We start from the raw sequence: 21,546 nt of genomic DNA, 5'->3' as shown, positions 1-21,546 counted from the left end.
CAAACACATCTTCCCTTCACTCCCTCTGACAGCATTCCGCAGAGACCGTTCCCTCCAAGACAATCTAGTCTACTCCTCCATCATACCCAGTACCTCTCCCATCACCCATGGCACCTTCCCATGCAATCGCAGAAGGTGTAACACCTGCCCCTTTACTTCTTCCATGCTTAACATCCTAGGCACAAAACACTCATTCCAGGTTAAGCAACGTTTCACTTGCATCTCTTCCAATTTGGTCTACTGCATTCGCTGCTCCCAATGTGGTCTCCTCTATATCGGAGAGACCAAATGCAGACTGGGTGATCGCTTTGCTGAGCATCTTTGGTCTGTGCGCATTCAGGACCCTGACCTTCCTGTTGCTTGCCATTTTAACAAAAGACCCTGCTCCCATGCCCACATGTCTGTTCTTGGCCTGCTGCAATGTTCTAGTGAAGCTCAACGTAAACTGGAGGAACAACATCTCATCTTCTGGTTAGGCACGTTACAGCCTTCCGGTCTCAACATTGACTTCAACAACTTCAGATGATTAGCTCTACCCCACCTCGACCCATTTGTTTTAATCCCATTTCATTTTAACTGTCTTTTACCATTTCTTCCTTTCTTAATATATATTTAATTCCCCCTCCCTCCCACAATCCTATCCACTTTTCCTTCACCTTTCTCCTCTTTGCTTTCCCCTTCCCCTCCCCCCAAATCTACAGTTCATCCTCTGATAGTTTCTCTGCTGTTTGACCTTTCACATATTTTGTCCTCTCTGGGCACTGCCATTAGCACTCTTGGTATCTGTGGCCATTAGCAACCGGTTTCCCTGAGTTTCTGTGGCTATGACTCATCTTTCGTTCTCACTCCACAGTATAAATATTTCCCACTTTCTCTGTCTGTTAGCTTTGACAAAGAGTCATCGGATTCAAAACGTTAGCTCTTTTCTCTCCCTACAGATGCTGCCAGACTTGCTGAGGTTTTCCAGCATTTCCACTTGTTTCAGATTCCAGCATCCGTAGTAATTTGCTTTATTTGAACCTGGGAATTAGGGATGGATTGAATGCTGGCCTATCCAATGACGACTGCATACCTTGAATGAATATTAAAAAAAAATCTGGCTCATTATTACATTTATCCATCGAACCATTGTGAAAACAGTATACATAACCTTTGTAGTTAAATTCGGAATATGTTTTAACTTGTTACGTATGTATCGTGATTTATAATATTTGGCTTTGCTGACTGTTGACGGAAAATCTGTGTATTAAAATTTAGAGTACACAAATTTACTGGAGCTGGCTCAAAAACAGGAACAACAGGAGAAAGAAGTAGTGGAAGAGTTTGAACGGGGCAATGAGAACATTACAACAGCCAATGAAGTGCTGAAGAAACTATCCAGCCCGAATAAGATTCCTCTTTTCTACCTTGGTGGTGTGAGATTACTGACTGAGCTGATGAAGGAGTGTAAGTTAAAGATGCAGTGATACCCTTAACTTTCATAGAGCTACCCACCTGCACTCATTTTTGAGATGATGGCCGCGATTCTCCCAAAGGGAGACAAAGTGCCGACGCCAGAGTGAAACCCGGAGTGTTTCACTCCGGCGTCGGAGGCCGCTCCTCGCCCCCTATTCTCCCACCCTTGGGGGGCTAGGAGCGGCAGCGTGTCAATCTCGGGCACCGGGCCTTGACACTTGCGTCAAACTGGCGGCGCCTGAATGACGCGGCTGGCGGCACCGAAATGACGTTACCCGCGCATGCGCAGGTTGGCCGGTGCCAACCTGCGCATGCGCGGTTGCCGTCTTCCCCTCCGCTGCCCCACAAGACATGTCGGAGTGATCTTGCGGGGCGACGGAGGGAAAAGTGTGCGTCTTTCAGAGACGCCGGCTCGACGATCGGTGGGCACCGATCGCGGGCCAGACCCCTTCTGAGCACCCCCATGGTGCTCGATTCTCCCTCCACCCCCCACAGGCCCCACACGCCGCGGTCGCGCGCTATTCACGTCGGCAGCGACCAAGTGTGGTTGGCGCCGGCGTGAACCGGTCGTATTAGGCAGGCCTCTCGGCCCGTCCGGGGGGGGGGGGGGGGAGAATCGCGTGCGGGTGCCAGGGCGGCGTGGCATTATTCGCCCGGCACTCCTGCGATTCTCCCACCCGGCGTGGGGTCGGTGAATTGCGCCCGGTATGTTCGCTATTTCAGGGGAATTTGGCGGTAAATGAACATTGTTTTATTTAACTAGTTACAAAGTTTCGCTCAAGGCGGCATATCACTCCCAGTACAGTCCTTGCTGGGAGAACTAACCACAGCTCAGCCATATTTAATCTTAGTTCACAACGAGCCCCAGGTGGGTGGCCTCCGCCCCATCTCTGGGAAGCTCGTACTCCACAACGGGGAGACCAATGATGGTTTCCCCTTGGTCCTTGGGGGGTGGGGGGTTATGACAGTATCCCATTGCGGTAGTGCTGGTATTGGATAAACGGCATCTACACAGCTGGATGAATGGCATAATACTACCTGTACTGCTGAATATCTGTGAGTAGTGTACTTTATGCGCCTGTGGGGTATTATCAGGTCTGGAGAATGTCAAGGTCTGTGACAGAGTGAATAAATGAACAACAGAATCCTTACCAGTACCTGTTGCATCCCGAATTGTTGAACTCAATGTTGAGTCTGGGAGGCGATAGCAGTAGTATCATTTGGCATGGCGGTGTCCATGTAATATATACGGGAATGTCTTCATCCATTAATTCATTCATGGATGTTCTGTGACTGTGATGATGTGAGTTTTTTTCTTCCCTGACTGGCTGATGAGGTACTCTTGCTTGAGCTCTGTTGAACTTCATTGCATCGTTGTAGGATGTTGATCGAGATATTATAGTGGGCGGGTGACAGAATTAGGATGGCAAATGACCAGGGAAGCTCAGGGTCATGAATGCAGACTGAACTGAGGTGTTCAGCAAAATTCTCTGCGTTTGGTTATCTCACTGTAGGGGAGATGGCATTATAAGCAGTAAATATATAATTTGTGTTCCTCGATTAATGTAATCAGGGGCTGGTTTAGCACAGTGGGCTAAACAACTGGCTTGTAATGCAGAACAAGACCAACAGCACGGGTTCAATTCCTGTCCCGGCCTCCCCGAACAGGCGCCAGAATGTGGCGACTAGGGGCTTTTCACAGTAACTTCATTGATGCCTACTTGTGACAATAAGCGATTATTATTATCTAGTCCTGTCTTAACCACGCAAGCTCACTTTTCTACATGTGTCTCTGGATCTTTTTTCTTTACTGGCCTGGGGATGCTGAGCCAGGTATACTGCTCTTACATTGACTCAATTGACTCAGCATAAAATGTTGGTGTGAAGCTCACTTCTTCCAGGTTTGTAGAGCCCGATTCCATATCATAGAACTGTACCTGGAAAGCAGAATCCACAGAAACTTTCAAAATACAGCTGAAAATGTATTTTTGAAGAGGATTGATTTGCCTAGTTATGAGGAGAAATCTGGTGTGTGGGACTATATGGAACAAACCTTTCAAAGAGCCAACCAAAGATGGGCCAAATGGCCTCCTCTGTTGCAAGGTTCCATGATTTTATCATGCATTGGGGAATCCACCCAAGAGTCTTCTGACTAGGAGTAGACGAGTTAGAGTAAAAAACAATCCCAGAACTGCCATACCATCTCCAGATTCACATCTGCCAGGGCAGACTGCATGCCTACCAGTCTCGTCTAAAACTTCCAGAAAATTCATCCCAAAAACCAGTCCCCATACTTCCCATTGCTTATAATCTAGTCCTCTCAGTTTGATTACAATGTCACCCTCAATAGTCTGTTGGAGAGTATTAAACACAAAAAATAACATGAGGATGGAAGAAAAATTGAGATTTGTAATTAATCAAAATGAATAGCCCATTCACTATGCAAATGTAGATTTTAAAAATAAATATTGTCCATTCCCTGTGCTTTGCCCTCTGTGCTGGGGAACACTTTTATGGATACTGGTCAATCTGTGGAACCATGCATTACAAGGACGACACGGTAGCACAGTGGTTAGCACTGTTGCATCACAGCGCCAAGGTCCCAGTTCAATTCCCGGCTTGGGTCACTGTCTGTGCGGAGTCTGCACGTCCTCCCCGTGTCTGCGTGGGTTTACCCGGATGCTCCGGCTTCCTCCCACAAGTCCCGAAAGGACTTGCTGTTAGGTAATTTGGACATTCTGAATTCTCCCTCTGTGTACCCGAACAGGCGCCGGAATGTGGCAACTCGGGGCTTTTCGCATTAACTTCATTGCAGTGTTAATGTAAGCCTACTTGTGACACTAATAAAGATTATTATTATTACAATAATATTATTATTAGAACAGCAGCTTGCCTCATTGGATAGGCAGTACTCTCAACTTTGAAGGTTGTGACTTGCAAGTCCCAATTTGGACGTTTTCTACGTCTAGAGATTTTAAAAAACCTATTTACAGGCCAATTAAGTTTTTATAGCTTCTTTGTGGTAGGAGATTTGTTTCCTGACTTTCGACTGTCAGCTGGTCTTTCCCAACCTTTCCCCATCACCATCCTTTGTTCGATTGCCCCTATCAAATGGTGTTTGTTATCTCTTTAGATTTGGTCCTGATAAACTTAAAATATTAATTCAGTTTTCTATTTGCAATTGGGGTTGGCTTTCTATTGTATTTCCAATATTTCTTGTTTTTGGAATCTGCATTACTGTCTGTACTAAATACAGAAGGACATTTGTTTATTTTTAAACTTTGTCATGAATATTCCCTTTATCTGCTGTTGCAGGCACAGAACAGACTTTATTCAGAACTAACAGTGGATTCAGTATCATCAATGACAATGAGATTATAAAAAGGTAAGGGATTATGGCTATTGTCAATACCAGGATCAGGTAAAACCAACACTGAAACTGACCAAAGGTTTGGAAATGAAGAACAGCATAGGGACATGAAATTAAAATCGCTTATTGTCACATGTCGGCTTCAAACGAAGTTACTGTGAAAAGCCCCTAGTCGTCACATTCCGGCACCTGTTCGGGGAGGCTGGTACGGGAATTGAACCGTGCTGCTGGCCTGCCTTGGTCTGCTTTAAAAGCCAGCTCTTTAGCCCTGTGCTAAACCAACATTGAAGTAGCTTTTGCATCTATTAACTGTCGTAGACCAAGTACCACAGTGCCTCGAAGACCTGCTATTCAGGGTGAGCAGAAATAAGTAATAATGACAATGTACATTCTGCGTTGCACCAGTGGAAGAACTGTTTATTTGACAGCAGGACAAGACACGTCAAGCATTGTGATAGCATATCTAAAGAGGTAGGCCCCACCACCATTTGGGCATCCAATCATCCTCCGCATAACTGGTGCATCAGCTTCCCCATCTCCAGCTTCGACTCGCTTGTCTTTATTGTGGCAAGCACGCATGCAGTTTAAATTCAGGAGCTGTAACTGAGATGTGCACCCACACGCTGCCTATGACTTATCCCTTATATACACTTTATATAGTAAATGTCCCATTGAAAAATTGCAAAAGTAATTGATAATTAATGAAAAAAATTAACATAAATTGCAGACATTTATTTTTGTGCAGCTTTTTTTCAAATGGAATTAAATTAGTTTTGTCCTTTGAAAAACTACTTAATTAATCACCGTTTTCCTTAGGTTTTGAACATACAAAGTTTTTTTTATTTATATAATTTTGCAAAGGCCAGGAATATGTATTTTTCTATCATTTATGTCTTTAACAGGTGTCTTACCAGCTCAATGAAAGAACCATTTGATGTGGAACTATGTGTTTCTGTCCTTGTGCTGTGGCAGGCAATCTCTCGCGGAAATGGTAAATCAATCTAATTGTCTATAGTTAATAAAGTCGCTTTTTGTAACAGGTCAGCATTTGATTTATTTTAATCTGTTCATTCACTGCATCGAGGAGAGGAGAGAGAAGGAAGAAAAAATAAAGAAGTTGAAATGTTAACTCTGTTTATGTCTTCACAGATGATGCCAGACCTGCTAAGTTTTTCCAGCACTTTCTATTTTTATTTAAGAAAAACCTGTTGATTACAGACAGTGAGATCATGTCTTGAATATTCAAAAGCCTTAAACTGCAGAGCCTAGAAAATAAGGCGGCTAAGGCAGGAGAGCGTTAGCATATAAAATATTAACTGGCAGAGTGGAAATTAATCCAGAATAATTACTAGAAAATTTTTTTTACAATTGAGTAATCTTTTCCGTAGGTGATAGATATTTGAAACTATCTGCCAGATAAGGACTTGGATGCATAGTCAACATGTCAGACTAGCAGAGTTAGGGTGCTAAAGCGATGAGGTTCAATGAGCTGAATAGCTTCTATTTGGTTATTCTTATAATTCGTAATAGTCTGCATTGAGATATTAATCTCTCCGGGCCAGGATGAGATTATGAATTAGTTCTTCCGGTAAACAAGGGATGAGAACAATTCCAGGACACAGATCATTTACAGAAAGAGGCCATAAATAATGTGAAATAATGTTACAGATTTCATTCTGGGTTGGTAAAACAGCTCGCAAACACTGTTTGCCTCTTTAAACTGGAACTTTTTCCTTGGTTTATAGAAGAAAACCAACGTTTACTTATCACTTTTTCTGGTACAAGTGAACAGTTACTGGATCTGTTGTCATGTAAGGAGAGTGAAATCTACAAGGAGAGTCTAACTTTACTATCCATTTACTTAACGTCGGAATATGGAAAAAACTTACTGCTCTGCAGTCTGAATTTAACCAGGTAATCCTTTCATTACCCGTGTAAATGAGTGAAGTAATTTTATTTTGTGGTGCGGTTGAAGAAGGAAGGGATGGTGAACCTGTCAGTGTGTGAGTGTAGTTCAAGTTGTGTTAAAGAGAAGGCATCGCATTAGTGAAGGGGGAACTGACATATACCTGTTCTGTAAAGGGAAATCAAAGTTAGGCAGACAGATGTTTTCAGTTGACCTGATATCATCAGTTTCCTAGTACATTAACGATTTATATGGGCAGAGTTGGTTTATTTAGAGGAGGTTCACTAGGTTGATTCCAGAGATGAGGGACGGGATTCTCCGACCCCCCCGCCGGGTGGGAGAATCGCCGGCGGTCAGCATGAATCCCGCCGTGATTTCCGGGGTTCTTGGGAGGGCGCGGGCGGGATCTGGCCCCGGGAGGTGCTCCCACGGTGGCCTGGCCCGCGATCGTGGCCCACCGATCCGCGGGCGGCCTGTGCCGTGGGGGCACTCTATCCTTCCGCACTGGAGGCTGTGGTCCTCCGCCATTCCCGGTGCGGAAGCAAATCCCTCTGCGCATGCGCGGGGATGACGCCAGCATGCGCTGGCGCTCCCGGGCATGCGCCGGCCGGCAGAGGCCCTTCGGCGGCAGTTGCCGTGGTGCCAAGCCCCTTCCCCGCCGGCCGGATGGGCGCCAACCACTCCGGGGCGGGCCTAGCCCCCTCCCTCTGCACCTTTGGGGTAGCCCGATGCCGGAGTGGTTCAGAGGTGAATCTCGCCTGAGGAGTTTGTCGCATGAAGAGAGATTGAACAGATTAGGCCTATACTCGATAGTTTAGAAGAATAAAGGGAGATCAAATTGAGGTTACAAAAAGGTATGGATAAAGTAGACGTGGAGCGGATGCTGCCTCTTGTGGGGCATTCTAGAACGAGAGGTCATAGTCTTAGGATAAGAGGTAGCAAATTTAAAACAGAGTTGAGGAGAAACTACTTCTCCCAAAGATTTGTGAATCTGGAATTTGCTACCCCAGGGTGTGGTGGATGCTGAGACAGTGAGTAAATCTAAGGAGGTGGTAGACAAATTTTTTTAAATTGGTAATAAGTTGAAAGGTTATGGAGAATGGGCAGGACGGTGGAGTTGAGACCAGGGTGAGATCAGCCATGATCGAATGGTGAAGCAGACTCGGTGGGCCAAATGGCCTAATTCTACTTTGATATCTTATGAAATGATCTACTAAGCTACTATCTTAATTCTGAATCCCATAGCTTTCAAAGATTTTTGATGGAGTTTAATCAATATTAGACATCTTCCCATTACCCCTGAAATGGGCGTGAAAAATTTATCTAATCAAACATGCCTTCAAGCAGATGAAAACGTGCTGGTCATGGGGACCTGACCCAATGAAACAGGAGCTCATTGCTTTATCACCTGAAGGAAGATCCTATCATAGGATGATAGCCTTGAAATAAAATTGAGTAACCAGCCTAGCATTATGGTTTCCTGGTCTCAACCCACACCCCCAGTGGAGTGGCTGTGGGACATTCCTGTGTTAATTTTGCACGGATGACTTAGGGAAGAAAGCTCCTTCTCCATAGCTTTCCGGCTGGCAAACTTAATTAACATCTTCTTGATAAAAGTGTGTCCTATGCTTCTAGGTAAAACGAGTACGTCAAATACAAAGCAATCTTATATTTTTCTTCAATCACTACTGGGACTATTTTGAAAGTTATTAGGAATGTAAAAAATAGGAGTAGGAATAGGCTGCATTGCCCTTTGAGCTTGGTTCACCATTCAGTAAGATCATAGCTGATGTAAGATCATCAGCTGTACTTCCTTGTCCGATCCCTATATCCCTGGGTTCCCATAGTGCGCAAAAAATATATCAATATCTCTTTCGAATGGGACATCGACCAAGATGCTCTTTATTTTCTCTGGTAGACCTGAAAGACCTCAAAGTGATATTTCAAAGAACGACCAGGGAGTCATTCATAGTATTCTGGCTAATATTTAACTCTCAGTCAATATCACTAAAGAATAGATTATCTAATCATTGGCTGTAAAGTATTTTGGGAGGTCCCGTAGTTGTGAAAGGCTCTATATAGATCCAAGTATGTCTTTATTTTTTTGAATGTACCCAATGCCTGAGCATTCTCAGTCCCTCAGGGATAGAGAAACCTTAAGATTCGTAACCACCTAAGTGAAGAATTTCTCCTCAACTCAGTGCTAAATGGCTGACCTGTTGTCTCGAGACAACGAGCCTAATTCTAGACTCTAGCCAGGGGAAACACTCTCTCAGCATCTACCCTGTCAAACTTCAGTTAGTGTGAAAAGAATTGAAGTCTTTGTCAACTAAAAACACTGCGTCTCGATAATAGTAATAGTATCATTTAGCATGGCGGTGTCCATGTAATATACATGTGAACATTTTTATCCGTTGATTTTAAAACACATATGGATGCTCTAGATTGTGGTGAGAAACTATGTAAATGCAAGTTCTTTCTTTCCTGATTGGCGGATATTAATTGTCCTTTTTGTGTAGGTTGATGCAGATCCTAATGGGATTCATGATTTATACAGATGGAGCTGCTGGCGATGCCATAGAAATCCTCACTAGCCTAATGCCAGAAAATAAGTAATGTTTTATTTACCTGCGTAAAATTTTTACATCTTTCTTTCTTAAAGCAATTAATAAGATAGAAAAATTGGGCTGGATTTGCCACCTGCCACTGTTAATGGAGTTCCCAAAGCAGCGGAGAATCCATTGTTGGCCAAAAAAATGGGATTGGCCCGCCCGCTCAGAATGACGGCCCGAAAGCGGGATTCGCGAGAGAATTAATTTACATAGAATTACATTGTATTTTCAGCACAGAAACAGGCCATTTGGCCCAACAGGCCTGTGCTAGTGTTTATCCGCTAGTGTTTAGCCTCTCTACAAGCTGCTCTCTTCCGACTTCATCTAACCTCGTCAACGTAACCGTCTATTCCTTTCTCCCTCTTACATTTATCAAACTTTCCCTTTAAGTGCATCTATGCTATTTGCCTCAGCTACTCCGTGTGGTCGCCAGTTCCACATACAGCATACGGCAAAGAAGATTCTCCTGAATTCTTTATTGGATTCAATAGTAATTTAATATTTATGCTCCTAGTTTTGATCTCCCCACAAATGAAAACATCTACTGTATATCTCCACCTACCTAACCAAACTCCTTCATAATCTTAAAAAGCTCTATCACCTCTCAGCCTTTTCTTTTCAAAAGAAAAAAGCCACAAGCTGTCAATCTTTCTTAAAATATATAGTTCTCAGTTCTGGCATCAGCTTTGTAAAGCTTTTCTGTGTTTTCTTCAATCCTCCATATCCCTTTCTTCCAAAACAGAGATGAGAACTGTGCACAGCAAGTGTGGGCAATCAAGGTTCTGTATCCAAGCAATCCCCAGGAAGGTCTTCATAGTATAGTGGGAATGTACTTCAGTTTTGTCACTGTGCACTGCTGTTGAGTCTGACTAGCTGTTTCCTCATGAGTGGAGGGAAAGAAAGACTAGGGGCGGGAATCTCTGGCCTCCCTGCGGTGTATTTTGTGGCGACCTGCGGGTGGCGGGATCTACTGGTCCCGCCGTTGTTAACGGGATTTCTCATTGAATCCACCCCACGCTGCCAGAAAACCTGAGGTGGGGATGCGTCATCGGCACGATCAGATGATCCTTCCGGCATGATGAGCCAGAAGAGTTTGCCCTATAACACCAATAGTTCCATTATTTTAAGATGCTCTCAGTTGCATGGACACCTGGATAATCTCATTCATTACTCTTATTCCCTTACATGATTTTGATGGAAAGCACGAAGGGAACAGCACTGATGTACAGCTCACTAAACCTTCCAAGCCAGGGAAACTGAAAAGAAATGACAAGACACGCAAAGCCTAAGTCTGCCGAGATCCAAAATTTAAGTGGGGTGAATCTCAAGTTGGCTAGACAAGTCTTAATCTGGTTATCTCAGTGGTAGACAGTTAAACGTCTCCCGATTTAAAAAAAAAAATCATGAATACTTCTTCCAAAATGATTGTCAGTCATGATACCTCAGCAATGCGCGTTGGATAAATTGATAAATTAAAAACCTTTGGCTGAGCCTAATACCGGAGATTGAAAGGTGACACAAACATCAAAATGATGAGCATTCTTGGCATTAACATGTTTGATTCCTTCCCATTAGATTTAAAAGGCATTGTCGAAGTGATTTTGCAGTCAATGTGTTACCATCATTTGAAAGTCTCCTGGTAAGGAATTAATATTGAGCCTTCCCACACATCCACCAGCCACTAAAACTTAGTCAATGTGTATTTGAGGGTGTATTTTGACACTACATTTAGAATATATTCGGGTTTTTTTGTTCATGTTTGTAAGTTACCATCAAGCCGAGGATGAACCCTGGTTCAACGCAGGACAATGCAGGAGCAGCAGCAGGTATGCCTAAAATGAAGTATCAACGTGGTGAAGCTACAAATCAGTACGATTTGTGTGCCACATATCGTAAGCACCAAGGGATTGACAGAGCTAAGTGATTCCACAACCAACAGATCAGATCTAAGCTTTGCAGTTCTGTCACATCCAGTTGTGAATGGTGGTGGACAATTAAACAACTCACTGGAAAGAGGCTCCATAAATATCCTCATCTTCAATGAGCCCAATACATCAGTGCAAAAGATAAGGTTGAAGCATTTGTAACATTCTTCAGCCAGAAGTGCCGAGTGGATGATCCATCTCTGGCTCCTCGGATGTCCCCAGCATCACAGATATAAGTCTTCAACCAATTTGATTCACTTGACGTGATATCAAGAAACGGCTGAAGGCATTCGCTACTGCAAAGGCTATAGGCCCTGATAATATTCCAGCAATAGTACTGAAGACTTGTGCTCCAGAACTAGCGTACCCCTAGTCAATCTGTTCCAGTAAAGCTGCAACACTGACATCTACCCAGCAATGTGGAAAATTATGTTCTGTACACAAAAAGCAGGGCAAAGTCAATCCACCATCTACAAGGCACAAGTCAGGAGTGTGATGGAATACAGTCCACCTGACTGATGAGTGCAACTCCTAACAATGGGCAAGAAACTCATCATCATCCAAGATAAAGCCCGATTGATTGGCACCCCATCCACAAACATTCACTCTCTCCACAACTGACTCACAGTGGCAGCAGTGTGTACCATCTACAACATGCACTGCAGGAAATCACCAAGGTTCCTTAGACAGCACCTACCAAACCCATGAACACAACCATTTAGAAGGACAAGAGAAATATACACATTGGAACACCACAACCTGGAAGTTCCACTTCTAATCCACCCACCATCCTGACTTGTAAATACAGAGCCATTCCTTCACTGTCGCTGAATCCAGATCTTGGAACTCCCTCCCCAACAGCACTGTGTGTGTACCTACACCGCATGCACTGTAGCAGTTCAAGAAGGCAACTCACCACCATCTTCTCAAGGACAGTTATGGATGGGCAATAAATGCTTGCTTAGCCAACAACGCTCACATCCCATAAATTTATTTAAAAAAAATACTCAGTACACAAGTCATATTCAAATCTCCAACAAAGATTTTTTTCATTTGAATGGTTTATGCGCCATTACTGATTCTCATGCACAATCTATTTTTACTGGTTTGATTCTTGTTGCAGAAAAACCTGAAGTTGGTGAATAAGCAGGTGTTTCCACAGTGCATGTCCGTCATAGGAAGCATTGCATCTGACAAGACAATATCTGGACAAATAGCACAAAGTGAAGAATACTGGGAGTCATGTTTAATTGCTATTGTAAGTTTCTTGAGAGTGTGATGCTTGAGAATTGATGCTTCCGTTTTAATCTTTAGTCAGAAATTTCCTGTGTCTATTTAGGACATTAAATATGATACTGACACCTAAATTAGTGAGGATCTCTTCTATGACAAATAGCCGTGCTAGTTATCAGGTGTTGACACATACATAATGATTTTGTTTTCTTTTTCATATGGAAGGCAAACAGGATTGATGAGGGTTGTGCAGTGGATGTTGTATACATGGATTTCAGTAAGGCATTTGGCAAAGTCCCACATGGCAGAATGATCAGAAAAGTTAGATCTTATGGGATGTAGGGGAAGGGGATATGTTGGATTCAAAATTGGCTCAGTGACAGGAAATAAATGGGGCAGCACGGTAGCATAGTGGTTAGCACAAATGCTTCCCAGCTCCAGGGTCCCAGTTCGATTCCCGGCTTGGGTCACTGTCTGTACGGAGTCTGCACGTTCTCCCCATGTGTGCGTGGGTTTCCTCCGGGTGCTCCGGTTTCCTCCCATAGTCCAAAGATATGCAGGTTAGGTGGACTGGCCATGATAAATTGCCCTTAGTGTCCAAAATTGCCCTTAGTGTTGGGTGGGGTTACTGGGTTATGGGGATAAGGTGGAGACGTGGGCCTGGGTAGGGTGCTCTTTCCAAGAGCCAGTGCAGACTCGATGGGCCGAATGACCTCCTTCTGTACTGTAAATTCTATGATTCTATGAAAAGGTATTGGCCAATGGATATTTTGGCAAATGGAAAATGGTTTCCAGTGGTCTTCCACAGGGCTCAGTGTTAGAATCATAGAATCACTACAGTGCAGAAAGAGGCCATTCGGCCCCTTCTACCTGCACCAACCTTCTGAAAGAACACCCCACCTAAGTCCATGCCCCAACCTATCCCCATAATTCTGTAATCCCACCTAACCTTTTGGACACTAAGGGGTAATTTAACATGGCTTATCCATCTAACCTGCTCATCTTTGGACTGTGGGAGGAAACTGGAACACCTGGAGGAAACCAAGGCAACATGGGGTGAATGTACAAACTCCACGCAGACAGTCACCCAAGGCTGGAATTGAACCCAGGTCCCTGGTGCAGTGAGGCAGCAGTGCTAACCACTGTGCCACCGTGCTGCCCTAAATGCATTTGGGGAGAGCATACTCAGTAAAGCGAGGGAATACTCAATAAACAGGAAGATTATGAGAGGTATTGAGGAAGTGAGGGACTTTGGAGTTCATATCCACAGGTCCTTGAAGGTGGCAGGATAGTTCGGCAAAATAGTCAAGAAAGCATATGGAATGCTTTCCTTTATTGGGCGAGGTATTGAATACAAAAGCTGGAGTGTAATGATGGAATTGTATAAAACACTACTTAGGCCACAGCTGAAATTTTGTGCAGAGTTCTAGTCATCACATTACAGGAACAACATATTTGGCCTGGAGAAGGTACAGAAGAGATTTACAATAATGTCACCAGGGCTTGAAGATTGTAGCTACGAGGAGATAGACCTCAGAACAAAGGAGGCTAAAGGGTGAAATAATTGGTGCGCAAAATTAGGTCGGGCCTAGACAGGAAAGACCTATTTCCCCCATCTGAGGGATCACTTACCAAGGGCATAGATTTAAGGCGATTGGTAGAAGCACTAGACAGGACATGAGGAAAAACATTTTCACCCAGTGGGTGGTGGGAATCTGGAATTCACTGCCTAAGTTGGTGGCTGAGGCTGAAACTCTCGACTCATTTAAAGGTACCTGGATCTGTATCTGTAGTGCTGGAGCCTGCAAGGCTATGGACCAGATACTGGAAGGTGGGATTAAAATGAGCAGCTCGTTTATTTTTTCTCTTTTTTTTGTCTGTGCAGACATAATGCTACCTTTCTGCAGCGTAATGCTCCTGTGGTTCTCTGAATTTTACATTTTCATTGAGATTCCTCAGTAGCAGATGCCAAGCCTTTAAAGAGACTACTGGAGGTTACCACTCAAAAGGTTAAGTTGAAAGTATTACCTGTTGTGGAGCTGTCGGTGACCTACTCTTCCTTCTTTCTCAACCCCTTTGATTGCCCCTTCCACCTGTCCTGCCTGAGGACCACAGCACACAACCTATGCCTATCATGCACACAGGGGCTTGTTGACCCGAGCGAGACGTCTCAATTTGCCACCGCCCAGTTGTGATAACCCCAAATTGTTGCAATCCTAGATGAGGATTGCAAGCACTGATTTATATGCCATAATAAAAACTTGCATGAAGGGCGGCCTGGTGGCACAGTGGTTAGCACTGCTGCCTCACAGCGCCAGAGACCTGGGTTCAATTCCAACCTTGGTGACTGGAGTTTGTATAAAGGTTAGGTGGGATTACGCAGATAGGGTGGGGGGGAATGGACCTAAGGAGGGTGCTCTTTCGTAGGGTCGGTGCAGACTTGATAGGCCGAATGGCCTCCTGCATTGCAGCGTTTCTATGATACCACTTGAACAGCAGAGGTGTTTTCCCTGTGTCTTCGTCCTTAGCTAACGCCGGCATAAAAGAGATTATCTGGTCATTTATTTTGTTTGTTTGTTTGTTTGTTATGCAATTAGTGATTGTTGCGCTTGCCAAAATTTTAATAATGTATACTTTTCAAGAAGAAGTTTTGGTCTGCAAAGCATTGTGGTCAATGATTCTGAGGTTGTGAAAGTTGTTGAATCAGCGCAACTCTTTCTTTCTAGTTTGGGCTATAATTAGGGTGAATATGTGATCAGCAAAAATAAATTGCACCTTTTGTTGAAATTAACCTTTAATGTACAAATGCGCTGTGGGTTCAGATGGAATAGCTTATTCGGCATAAGCACACAAGATCATTGTAAATGCAGAGGGACGGCACGGTATCACAGTGGTTAGCACTGTTGCTTCTCAACCCCAGTGACCTGGGTTCAATTCCCGGCTTGGGTCACTGACTGTGCAGAGTCTGCATGTTCTCCCCGTGTCTGCGTGGGTTTCCTCCGGGTGCTCCGGTTTCCTCCCACAGTCCAAAGATGTGCAGGTTAGGTGGATTGGCCATTCTAAATTGCCCCTTTGTGTCCAAAATGGTTTGGTGGGGAGGTGTGGACTTAAGTAAGGTGCTCTTTCCAAGGGCAGACTCGTGGGGCCGAATGGCCTCCTTCTGCACTGTAAATTCTGTGATTCTATGATCTTTGCTCAGCCATCCAGGTTCACCTTCCCCACTCCAAGAACAAACGTTTCATTGATGTTTCCATCTCTTTATCCAGATACCCATTCCCTGCATGAAGAAGCATTTCCTGACATCAGTTTTAACCAGTTTCTCCTGCTGTTATGTTTTAACTGTCTCACAGCAGTGGTGGGTTGCGGGGTTGGCCATGTAATTAGAATCTGTTTTGATTCTCAAAGGAATCGGAAAAACTTCTGAAATATCAGATTGGGGGAATGGGTTGAAAGCCCGATCAAATAGTGGAATAAGTGGGTTAGAATAGAGAGTCAAAATGCTCTTTTTTCAGTCCGTGCTCCCTTAATTCAATTTGAGTACAAAACGTCAAATGAGGTTTCCTTTTCTGAAGGTATTGGTCCCATTGATTTTTGAACCTGTGTTTTATGTACAGACTTGAGGCTGTTTTGTCTTCTATATTTGGCCACCCCATTTTTAACAACATTTCTCCATTCGCATAGGATGAGGCTACATTATTTGTCACTGAGGCAGAGTACAGAGAAACGCTGTACACTCTTCTGGGCCTGATGGTAAACCTTTCCATAGAACAATGCTGCACCATCCAGGTAGGAAATTAAGGACACGGACAGCAACCTCTCATCTTTAGTTCCTGTTTTTAAATCATTTTCCCACATGTGCTCCGAAGGCAATGACAGTTTGATTCCTGCAAGTGCAACTGTGTTTCGTGTATTTGTTTGGTTAATTAATTTGTCTGGCTATTTATCCACCGAGCACCAGAGCTGATCCTGAAGCAGGCTGCTGCTGTTTTTCACATGTACACTTTCCAATCACAAGGCTATTTGGACAGCAGTCAGGAGTGAGATCCTCCTTGTCTTTGAGACATTCAACATGCTGAGATGAACCAATACTGCATAATCTGAGAATTGAGTGCTGGTGCTCCCTATTTTCTTTGGATCAGTGGGTATTTTGAAAAAAGATATTAAGTAAGACAGTTCTACCTCCAGCAATGCCAGCAGTGCACACCATTTATAACAGAATGGTAATTTTGGTGGCAAGCCCTACTTTTAGCATAATTACTACTGAATGAAAAATCTGTAATATATTACCATCTATTGGTGGGCTAAGGCACTAAAAGACATCATGGTACAGAATTGACTAAATTAAGTCATCTAAATTAAAATTAAATTAATTAAAATCGCTTATTGTCACGAGTAGGCTTCAATGAAGTTACTGTGAAAAGCCCCTAGTCGCCACATTCCGGCGCCTATCCGGGGAGGCTGGTACGGGAATCGAACCGTGCTGCTGGCCTGCTTGGTCTGCTTTAAAAGCCAGCGATTTAGCCTGGTGAGCTAAACCAGCCCCTAAACCAGCATCTTAAGTGCATCTTTCATTTTAATTTTAAAAATTATGTAAAAGATAAATCACTTAATTTGCAGTGTTCGCATGCAATTGCTGTGCTCCAAGGGATGGAAGGAGTAAAGGAATCTGTTTAAGAATGTTTGGAAATTGGATCAAGGCTGTAAATGAATAACCCTTTCGTGGCAATAACAAAAGTAAAATAATGCAGATGCCAGAAATCTGAAATAAAAACAGAAACTGCTGGAAAAACTCAGCTGGTCTGGCAGCATCTGTCGACAGAGATGGGTGGCACGGTAGCACAGTGTTAACACTGTAGCTTCACATCTCCATGGTCCCCGGTTCGATTCCCGGCTTGGGTCACTGCCTGTGCGGAGTCTGCACGTTCTCTCCTTGTCTGCGTGGGTTTCCTCCAGGTTAACATTTGGGGCCTCACGGTAGCATGGTGGTTAGCATCAATGCTTCACAGCTCCAGGGTCCCAGGTTCGATTCCCGGCTGGGTCACTGTCTGTGTGGAGTCTGCACGTCCTCCCCGTGTGTGCGTGGGTTTCCTCCGGGTGCTCCGGTTTCCTCCCACAGTCCAAAGATGTGCGGGTTAGGTGGATTGGCAATGCTAAATTGCCCGTAGTGTAAAGGTTAATGGGGGGGATTGTTGGGTTAGGGGTATGTGGGTTTAAGTGGGGTGATCATTGCTCGGCACAACATCGAGGGCCGAAGGGCCTGTTCTGTGCTGTACTGTTCTATGTCTATGACTTAAGAGTCATAAGGACTCAAAACATCAACTCTTTTTCTCTCTCCACAGATGCTGCCAGACCTGCTTTTCTCGCACTTTTTCTATTTATTTCACCCTTTCGTGGTGTCCAGCTTTCCCTCCCTTACTTCCTATATTTGTGTTTTAGGCAAAAGCTCCGGCTATTACAGAAAGGTGCATCTTCCTGCTCAGCAGCACAGATGGTGGCATTCTCACAGTAAGTACTGTCCATTCCTGGCCTGATTGATTATTGCTATGTTTCATTCACTAATTGGAATGTAGCTATCCTGACGGGAATTTGCAAAGTGTTTTAAGAGAGAAGCCTATCATGTTGCTAATGAACTGTTTGCATTAACATGTTGCTGCTTTGAGAATTAGTCATTTTCGTTATTTTGCAGAGAGCAACTGGACTTCTGAGTCACGTGCTCCCTCAGTCTGTGGAAGCAGTAGAAAATGCAGTGAAAGCAGGAACAGTGAAGAAAATGCTCAGATTTATAAAGGTAGTAACACTGATGAACATAGAAACTTTAGCATATGATACAAATCAGCTTTTGAAATATACATACCATACGGTTTTGACCGAGTAGGTAAGGAACATCTGTTTCCAGAGGATACAGATTTAAGGTTATTGGAAAAATAGATGACACAAGGAAATAGTTATTTTATGCTGCAACGTAGATTTAATGGGTGGGTTTCCTCCGGGTGCCCCGGTTTCCTCCCACAGTCCAAGGATGTGCGGGTTAGGTGGATTGGCTACGCTAAATTGTGCCGCATCATTCTATGATCCAACAAGAACAACTCTAGCTCCTAGTCCGTATCAATGATTGAATGTTTCTTCATCTGGGCATCTTTTCTCCTGGGCAGTAGAAAACAAGGAAAATAACACGTGAAAAGAGAAGCAAATAAATCAGCTATGATTTTTCTGCTGGCCTGATGGCTATTTTTGTTCTTGGTGCCCCCTGATTGTTGTTCAGTGGCTCCCCCCCTGCAGCTGGGACCCATCATGTGCGGAAAATCAGGCCAGAGCAATGTTCCGTTTGGCAGTGACCATGGGGTGCGTGAGGGAGGCAGAAAGAAAGATGCTTCTTCAAATTTCTGTTCACTTGCTTGCCTGACTCCCACCGTCTGCACGTCCACAGTTTGATTTGTTTGTGTTTCAGGCGGGTGGGAAGACAACTACACGATACGCTGCGAAGGTCTTGGCAATCTGCAGCAGGAGTAGCGAACCGGCCCGAGAAGAGATTGTCAAATGTGACAAAAGTACGTGATAGTCACCTTCTGGTTTGAGCAATTTTTAAAAAATGACTTTGTCACTAAGCTTGAATCGGGCATCTGGGGCTGCGTGGGTGGACCCCATATGTTGAAATGTAGCACAATCTATTTGTAATGTCTAATAATTACACACAGCACTCTCTGGTGTTTTTCCAGCATCAGCAGTAAACAGAGCATTATTATAATGGTGGGTCTGTACACTGCCATTATTAATACATTGTCTAACCATGATTTGAAAAGAACACTCACCCCCAAAGTATAAGCGATGTGGAGATGGAGTACACATAATAAGCACTTGAAAGGCGAAGATAACTCGGTTATCAGCCTAATTTTATTGGTTGCGAGTTGAGGGTGAAGCCAACAGAAACAGTGTTTAGTACTCACCCCTATAGCTTGCAGAGCACCAGATTTGGATTCTTAAAAATGCTACTTTACTAGCATCGCCTGCTGTTGGGTGCATTTGCTGATGGTGCGATCGTGAAATTTGAGTTAGTCATGATGAAGGAATGGCAACATATGTCTTGGTTAGGATGACTTGCAACTGATAGTGTAGCTTTTTTGTTGTGCCTTTGTTTCTCTCCGTTGCGATGCTGATTAACCTGTTGTGCGCTTGATACATTTGATGTTTTTATGAGTACCGCATATGCTGCATACACGGTGACCACATTTAAGACAACCCCACAAAATGCTGCTCAAAAAAAAGGCTGATACTTGTCGAAGGCACAGGAGAATTTTCTGAAACTTGTAAGCATGCTGGGCTGAACTTTGCCTTGGAGGAGATGAGTAGGCTGGGAAATCACGTGAAGGAGCGGCTGCCCTGATGCTGTCCTGCCTCCTGGCAGACTATCCAAGCCAATGGAATTGGCAGCCTACACCATAGAGGCAGACAGCCAATTGGGCTTATTAACATCCAACATAGGGGCTATTTTCAGAGCCCACGGACATTTTTCCAGCGACAGACGGCATTGCCCCCCCCCCCCCCCCCCCCCCCACCCTGTTGTGTCCAGAGGCAGGAAGAAACCTGAAGCAGCAGGCCACAGGGCTATTGGTTCCTCCTGTCACTTGTCCAAACAATGAGCTGCAAGTGCGAAAAAGCCATAGTCTTGGCCAAAACCATTCGTATGGAGAGGTGTCTTTTTATACGGATGACCCAAACAACTGTGGGTCTTAAACTTTACATTTTTAGCTGGCTTCCAAGAGTGTCTCCATTTGGAGGCACCCTCCTGCTCAATCTTCTGCCTCAGCAGCACTTAACTCTCGGTGGAGCTGCCGGCCTGTCTCTGCTGCCGGCTCTCATACTGGGCCTCCCATGTTGGTTACTGTGGAAGTGCACAAGTTGCAGCCCACCTCAAGCAAGTAACAGGGGCTGGTTTAGCACCCTGGGCTAAATCACTGGCTTTGAAAGCAGACCACGGCAGGCCAGCAGCACGGTTCAATTCCTGTACCAGCCTCCCCGAACAGGCGCCGGAATATGGCAACCAGGGGCTTTTCACAATAACTTCATTTGAAGCCTACTTTTGACAATAAGCGATTTTCATTTCATTTCATTTTCAAGTAAATTTGTTCCAGTGGGGGCCTGTGATGATTTGTATCTCATCCTGCCTTTGGGAATATTCAACCCTGTAATTCTCACCTCCACCTTGACTGTTTCCTCTGTTCTCTGATGTTTCACACTTCAAACATTGCAAATCTGAAAGCTGTTACTCTGCTGCTCCCGAGTTCTGACTTTTAAACAACAGCTCTTCCTCCCAACTCCAACTCTGGTTCCGGAGCTGATTTTGAATCTTCACTTATTCTGTGGTCATTTTAAACCAGCAACACAGAAAAGTTGGTGGAGTGGGCAGATAGGTGGGAGATGAAGTTTAATGCGGAGAAGTGAGAGGCAATTTGTTTTGGTAGGAAGAACAAGGGCAGCACGGTGGCACAGTGGCTAGCTCTGCTACCTCATAGCGCCAGGAAACCGGGTTCGATTCTAATCTTGGGTCACTGTCTGTGTAGAGTTTGCACGTTCTCCCTGTGCCTGCGTGGGTTTCCTCCGGGTGCTCCGGTTTCCTCCCATAGTCCAAAGATGTGCAGGTTAGGTAGATTGACCATGTTTGAAAAATTCTCCTCCATGTCCAAAGGTTAAGTGGGATTATGGGGTTACAGGTGTAGGGTCTCGGTAGGGTGCTCTTTTGGAAGGTCGTTGTAGAACTTGACAGGCCGAATGGCACAGCAGGGATTCTATATTAAAAGATGGGGCAAAATTCTTAGCAGGAGCAGAGGGACCTGGGTTTTTATGTGCCTAGATCATTACAGGTGGAGAGAGCATTTAAACATTTTTTTAAAATTCGGTCGTGGGATGTGGGCGTCGCTGGCTGGGTCAGTATTTATTGCCCATCCCTGAGGGCATTTAAGAATTGCTGTGGATCTAGAGTCAGACCAGATAAGGATGACGATTTCCTTCCCTAAAGGACATTGATGAACCAGATGGGTTGTTAATACA

General features: G+C 44.3%; 1 protein-coding gene across 5 annotated transcripts in view; it reads left to right on the top strand.

Annotated features, from left to right (window-relative positions):
- ttc12 (tetratricopeptide repeat domain 12) overlaps positions 1-21,546 on the top strand; it is a 36,905-nt gene that overhangs the window by 12,268 nt on the left and 3,091 nt on the right. For 3 of the 5 annotated variants that reach the window (XM_038778980.1, XM_038778983.1, XM_038778982.1), the window contains exons 9-19: positions 1,258-1,446; positions 4,771-4,840; positions 5,728-5,816; positions 6,571-6,739; positions 9,251-9,343; positions 10,919-10,982; positions 12,392-12,526; positions 16,183-16,287; positions 17,938-18,006; positions 18,188-18,289; positions 18,950-19,049. In XM_038778980.1, coding sequence (XP_038634908.1) covers positions 1,258-1,446; positions 4,771-4,840; positions 5,728-5,816; positions 6,571-6,739; positions 9,251-9,343; positions 10,919-10,982; positions 12,392-12,526; positions 16,183-16,287; positions 17,938-18,006; positions 18,188-18,289; positions 18,950-19,049 — 1,185 coding nt within the window. Of the gene's footprint in view, positions 1-1,257; positions 1,447-4,770; positions 4,841-5,727; positions 5,817-6,570; positions 6,740-9,250; positions 9,344-10,918; positions 10,983-12,391; positions 12,527-16,182; positions 16,288-17,840; positions 18,007-18,187; positions 18,290-18,949; positions 19,050-21,546 lie in introns of all 5 variants that reach the window. The other 2 variants (XM_038778981.1, XM_038778984.1) reach the window with 2 other exon arrangements.

Source organism: Scyliorhinus canicula, chromosome 19, assembly GCF_902713615.1.
Source record: "Scyliorhinus canicula chromosome 19, sScyCan1.1, whole genome shotgun sequence".
Classification (NCBI taxonomy): domain Eukaryota; kingdom Metazoa; phylum Chordata; class Chondrichthyes; order Carcharhiniformes; family Scyliorhinidae; genus Scyliorhinus; species Scyliorhinus canicula.
Note: the sequence above shows the minus strand (reverse complement) of the source record. Positions and strands in the feature narration are given on the sequence as shown.